We start from the raw sequence: 6,298 nt of genomic DNA on the forward strand, positions 1-6,298 counted from the left end.
AGCCTGGGTGACAGAGTGAGACTGTGTCTCAAAAGAAAAAAAAAAACAAAGGAATGTGTCTTCCTGGATATTCTTGACTATCTTTACATTTGTATTTCTAGACCTGGCAGAAGACCCCTGGGATTTTTATCTTTAATATGTTCAAAGAATAGTTTGGAGTCTGACGAACCTATGCAGGTCCATAGTAAGAAACGCCTAAAACCTCTTATACCTGCATTAAGACAGAAATTGAAAAGATCTAATCCATTCAATGAAAGCCAGAAAAAAAATCAAGATTCCTCTGATCCGCTTCCATCTCCAAGTGTTATTAATACTCAATCTAAGAATATTAGCAGCTCAGCAACTCAGGTATGTGATAACTACTGTATTTTATTGTTTGTATGAGATGGGTTGGTTATGAGATTCGACTAGGGAAAACATAGTAATTTGTTATTTTTATTTGATGTCAGAAATTATTTTAGGGCAACTCCCATCCTTCTCTCCATCGTGTTCCTCCATAATGGAAGAAGAAAAGGTGTTGAGTCAGGAAGTTACAGTTAAGTTAGTACAGAGCCGTTGAACTAACCATAAATGGACACTTAATAGCCATTCCTTTAATCTAGAGACCCTTCTGACTTGTGGAAGCAAAAGGAAGCAGTGCTGACACTCACAAGAATTTAAGGAACTGTAAAACTAGAATTTGTTCACATGTTTCATTTCTATGTCTCCTGAAGCTATCCAATGGCAAGTATTGGGATGGAAAAATCTGTAAACCTGTATCAAAGACTTTGTAAAAATATTGGGGTGACTTAAGATCTCAACATAGAAAAGGCTGGTGAGCATCTATTGAATAGCATGAGCCTTTGAAAGGGGTACTTTTGTAAAGAATATCTTTAAACTTTTTAAAACATTTTGTATTATTTGTTAGAATTATTTTCTGAGATCATAGATTTTATCAGTCTTGCTTATCATTGCCAAAGTTGTGAGTTTTTTTGTTGTTGTTGTTTTGTTTTGAGACAGAGTCTCACTCACTCTGTCACCCAGGCTGTAGTGCAGTGGCGTGATCTTGGCTCACTGCAACCTGCATCTCCTGGGTTCAAGTGATTCTCCTGTCTCAGCCTCTCGAGCAGCTGAGATTACAGATGCATGCCACAACACCCAGCTAAGTTTTGTATCTTTAGTAGAGATGGGATTTCGCCATGTTGGCCAGGCTGCTCTCAAATGCCTGGCCTCAAGCCATCTGCTTGCCTCGCCTCCCATAGTGTTGGAATTATAGGCATGAGCCACTGCGCCTGTCCTGTAGTAGTTATTATATTCAGGGAAAAAGGCCCTTTGTGATAAAGACTGCAATTTTTTTTTTCTCTGTATGTCATTTGTCTTTTGATTTTGTGTATGGTGGTTTTTGCCAAGCAGACATTTTTTATTTCTGTTTAGATTAATTTGTCAATCTTTTATAGCTTTCTGCTTTCAGGTAGTTTAAAAAGGTACTCTTCCCAGCTGGGTGCAGTGGCTCACACCTGTAATCCCAGCACTTTGGGAGGCCAAGGCGGGCGGATCACCTGAGGTGAGGAGTTCGAAACCAGCCTGGCCAACATGGCAAAACTCCGTCTCTATCAAAAATACAAAATTTAGTCAGGCATAGTGGCATGCGCGTGTAGTCCCAGCTACTCGGGAGGCTGAGCTAAGAGAATCGCATGAATCCAGGAGTTGGAGGTTGCAGTGAGCTGAGATCATCCCATTGCACTACAGCCTGGCTTTGTCTTGAAATAAATAAATAAATAAAAAGATACCCTTCCCCACCTACCTCCGTCCAGAATTATAAAAGTGTTTTTCCATGGCATTTCTTACAGTAGAGTTTTTTTAAAAATACTTTTATATTTAAATCTTTTGATCCATCTAGAATTTGTTTTGGTAAGCTATAGGTCTGACTTTTTTCCCCCTGAGATGGTTATATAGTTGTCCAACATCATTTATTTAATAATATAATAACTGTTTTTGATATAGCACTTTTATCAGATGCTAAGTTTCTGTATATATTGGGGTTATTTCTAGTCTTCTGTTTCATTGATAAATCTGTCATTCCCGTGCCAATACCATGCTGTCTTAATTTGTTTTTAGATTTGTAAGTATGCTAATTTCTGATAAGGTATCTTTGATATGTTATCTTTAGGTGCTGTTTTGTTTCATGGGTCTATTTTTTTTTTTTTTTTTTTTTTTAATGTGATGGAGGCTTGCTCTGTCGCCCAGGCTATAGTGCGGTTGCCGGATCTCAGCTCACTGCAAGCTCTGCCTCCCGGGTTCACGCCATTCTCCTGCCTCAGCCTCCTGAGTAGCTGGGACTACAGGCGCCCGCCACCTCGCCTGGCTAGTTTTTTGTATTTTTTAGTAGAGACGGGGTTTCACCGTGTTAGCCAGGATGGTCTCGATCTCCTGACCTCGTGATCCGCTCGTCTCGGCCTCCCAAAGTGCTGGGATTATAGGCTTGAGCCACCGCGCCCAGCCGGGTCTGTCTATTCTTATGCAACTAATTGAAGTATTTTTACTTTAATCATTTAGTGACAGATTTAACTGTATTTTTCTTTATTAAAATTGTTCATGGAAATTAGGATGAAGTAATGGACTATGGGTACACTATGATTTACCTAATTATATCTAGTGTGGTATATTTAGTTGCTTCCAATTTTATTATTATAACTAATGCTACAAAGGTTATCTTAGTCATAAAACTTACTACATTTAGGATTATTTACTCTATGTAACAGCATAGAAATGAAATTTTTGGGTCAGTGATTGTGAACATATTTAAAGCTCAGTATTTATTGCCACATTGCTTTTCAAACAGATCATATCAGTTTAGACTGCTATACACACACACACATATATATGTAAATGTATTACAGTTTTATTTTACTTTATTTTTATTACCTTTTTAGGTTTCTTGTGATCAGCCCTTACTGAAAGAAGGACATAAAAGTGCCCAAAAGCGGGCCCCTCAAGGGGAGCCAACCACAGTCTCTGAATATTTCTTCAATGATATCTTCATTGAAGTGGATGAAACAGAATAAAACAGTCTTTTGTCTTTTTCTTTTTTAAATTAGGTCTAGGATTTCCAGAGTCAATTACATCAACAAAACAGTATTTAGAGCAAAATATCACTGTCTATTTTTCTTTAGGTTGATTTTGAATATTTAATGAGCTTGATTTGAAGCTTTTATAATCAGTGGAAAACATTTCTGAGGTTCCTCTCATTCTGATTGATTCAGCATTTTGCAAATAGCAAGCAATTGAGACTGCTTTCTCAGACAGATGTTGTTTACATTTTGACTCTTCCTGTGCTAAGCACACATGGACATTTGGGAATGCTGTGGATATATGTCTCTGTATGAATTGCAGTGCAGACAGATTTGGGGGTTAATTGTATCGTATTTAACATTTAGCAACTTCTTTTGTGAAGATTTTTTATTTTTAGGGGGGAGATGATGAAGGATGAAGCCTTTTCCGTTGCTTCTATGTACAGTCATGTATCACATAATAATGTTTAAGTCAACAATGGACCACATATATGACAGTGGTCCCATACAATTAAAATGGAGATAAAAAATTCCTATCAACTAGTGACATTATAGCCAACATAACACAGTGCGTTGCTTTTTTATGTTTAGATATGTTTAGATACACAAATACTACTATTGTGTTACAACTGCCTACAGTATTCAGCATAGTAACACATTGTAGAGGTTTGTAGCCTAGAATCTCTAAGATATACCACATAGCCTCAGTCTGTAGGGTGTGTTGCAGTCTGTACCATCTCAGTGTTTGTAAGTACACTCTGTGTTGTTCCACACAAGATCACCTAACAAGGCATTTCTTAGAACATACAGTAAGGGACACGTGACTATATGTGAAAACAAATTGTCAAACTTCACTTTAGTATGGTAAATGTTAAAGAACTTTTCTATTATCAGCTGTTTGTCTGACTAAAAAATACATATTTTTCTAATTCATGGTGATGTAACATTAGTCCTCATTGAAAAACTAGTATTTAAACATAATTATTTATAAAGATGACACATCAAAGAGCTTATTTATTTTTAAATTTTTTATTTAAAAGGATATTCAGTTTTAGCTATTTTCACCCCTCAGATTGTAGATAAGGAAGGCATTAACAAATTTATGTTTGTCTCCTTTTTCTGTTTAATTTTAAAGATATTTGAAATGCTATAACTAAAAATGTTTGGTGTATATGTTTTGAATACCTTTTTTCCCTCAGTTTAGTATATTGACTTTGTACTGTGAATTTTTCTGTTTTTCTTCTTTCTTGGATAATCTCAGGATTTTCATGAGGGTAGGGGAACTCAACTTTATTTATTAGACAGAATTTCCATACAAAGTTCAATCTCCTTTATACACACACAGACATATATTAGTTTTTAAAAAGCCAACTTCTTCATAGTTTTTTCTCAATTCTCAAGGAACACTTAGATCTTTAAGCGTGGAACATAATAGTGATGTTAAAAACAGAGAAAATAGGGCTTTATAAAGTTAATGATTATCACCAATATGAATTTAAGATTTGTTTTAATTTCAAGATTTAATGATTTACATGTGTATTTCTATTATCTACCCAAGCAGATCTGTAGTGGTTCCAATTAGACTTCTCAAACAGCAAATTTATCCTGATTTTATTTGAAAAGCCTCTTGGAATGATAATATAGTAGCTCAGGAGTTGGAAACTTTCTGCAAACTATTTTGGGTTTGCAGGCCAGATGGTCTCTGTGGCAGCTACTGAGCTCTGCAATTTCAGTGTGAAAGAAGCCATAGACAGTACTTGAATGAAGGACTGTGGCTGGATTGGCCTTTTAGTTTGACCCCTGCATTAGGCCCCAAATTTTCTTACCCTGAGGTGCTGATATCTGTATGTATGAGTTATTTGTCACTAAAGTTATGAGTTGTGCCTAAAAGTTAAAACTGTTGATTGTATTATATAATGATCAGTGTTTCAATTGGGAAGATATTTTAGAGTCTAGATAATTATGTTTGTATATTGAAAAAATGGTGGCCAGTTTTTAAGCTCCTTAAAGAAGAGAATTATGTCTCAGCAGGTATAACAGTAATGCTAATTTATTGAAACTACTGCTGTTAGAGCACTTCTTATTCATTGTCTTTTAGTAAAATTTATGACATAACATTTTGTCAGAGAGGAGGCTATATAATTTGGAATGGAAATTGTAAGTAGGCATTTATTTCATGATTGATATGTCACAGAAATTATGGTAGTAAATCACATTGCTATTTTAATACCCTGTTTATGTAAGTTTTTAAAACTCGTATTCTGAAAATATTTCATTCTCTTAGTGTTAGTTTGGGAGTTAGATTGTCATGATTAAACTGTTATTTATCCTTGTGTAATATAATTTTTAACTTTAACATCTGTCTCTTTTTAATCTATAATCTAGTTTTATGGAAGATGGAATTTCTTACTATATAAAGAATACAAAGACTCATTGTATTAGAGAATCAAGTCAGCCAGCTAAATTATCCTACTGTTATATCCTTAAACCTGATTTTGGAAAAGAGAAAGTTAATCAGTGTATTTACCTTACATGGTGGAAAGAACTATGTTAGGTCTGATTCATGTAAAGAAGATGTTGCAAAGAATTTATTTCACAAATCTTAATGGAGATGTGAGTAAAAGTTTTTATCTTTTCTTGACTTTTTCTCCTGAACACTTATGTCTTAGCAAGTGGTCAGCATGAGGGTTTGAACGCCTAATTGTTGGTAAATGGTTGAGGCATGACAAAAATACTAATATCCACTGTTTATCATCATGTTATTTGAAACAAAAGTGACCATGTATACTATCTTGCTTGAAGAAGTCTTTGACAGAAAAAGCAATATCATGTCATTTATAAATTTTCTTGTTCTAAAGAAAGCAGTTGTATATATATAAATTATGTAAATAAAAGTTATTTTATACCATTTCTGTTGTGTCTTTTTAAGATGACTAAATAAAGAATTGGCTGGGTATCGTGGCTTACACCTGTAATCCCAGCACTTTGGGAGGCCGAGGTAGGAGGATCACTTGAGCCCAGGAGTTCAAGACCAGCCTGGGCAACATAATGAGACCTCATCTCTACAAAAAAATTAAAAATCAGCCAACTGTGATGGGGTGTGCTTTTGGTCCCAGTTACTCAGGAGGCTGGCATGAGAAGATCGCTTGAGCCCAGGAGGAGGTTGAGGCTGCCGTAAGCTGTGATCGCCCCATCACATTCCAGCCTAGATGACAGAAGACGACCCTGTCTTCGTGGGGAGGGGAAAA

The 6,298-nt window shown here is 35.6% G+C and overlaps 1 protein-coding gene across 9 annotated transcripts in view; it reads left to right on the forward strand.

The window, feature by feature from the left end:
• Positions 1-5,960, forward strand: part of BDP1 (B double prime 1, subunit of RNA polymerase III transcription initiation factor IIIB) — a 114,484-nt gene extending 108,524 nt beyond the window's left edge. For 5 of the 9 annotated variants that reach the window (XM_021939436.2, XM_003899780.5, XM_021939438.2 and 2 more), the window contains 2 exons: positions 102-348; positions 2,913-5,960. In XM_021939436.2, the coding sequence (XP_021795128.2) occupies positions 102-348; positions 2,913-3,044 (379 nt within the window). In that variant the 3' untranslated portion in view covers positions 3,045-5,960. Of the gene's footprint in view, positions 1-101; positions 349-602; positions 724-2,912 lie in introns of those variants that run through there. The other 4 variants (XR_002522584.2, XR_002522585.2, XM_021939439.2 and 1 more) reach the window with 3 other exon arrangements.
• The last annotated feature ends 338 nt before the right edge of the window (positions 5,961-6,298 follow it).

This window comes from Papio anubis, chromosome 5 (assembly GCF_008728515.1).
Source record: "Papio anubis isolate 15944 chromosome 5, Panubis1.0, whole genome shotgun sequence".
Classification (NCBI taxonomy): domain Eukaryota; kingdom Metazoa; phylum Chordata; class Mammalia; order Primates; family Cercopithecidae; genus Papio; species Papio anubis.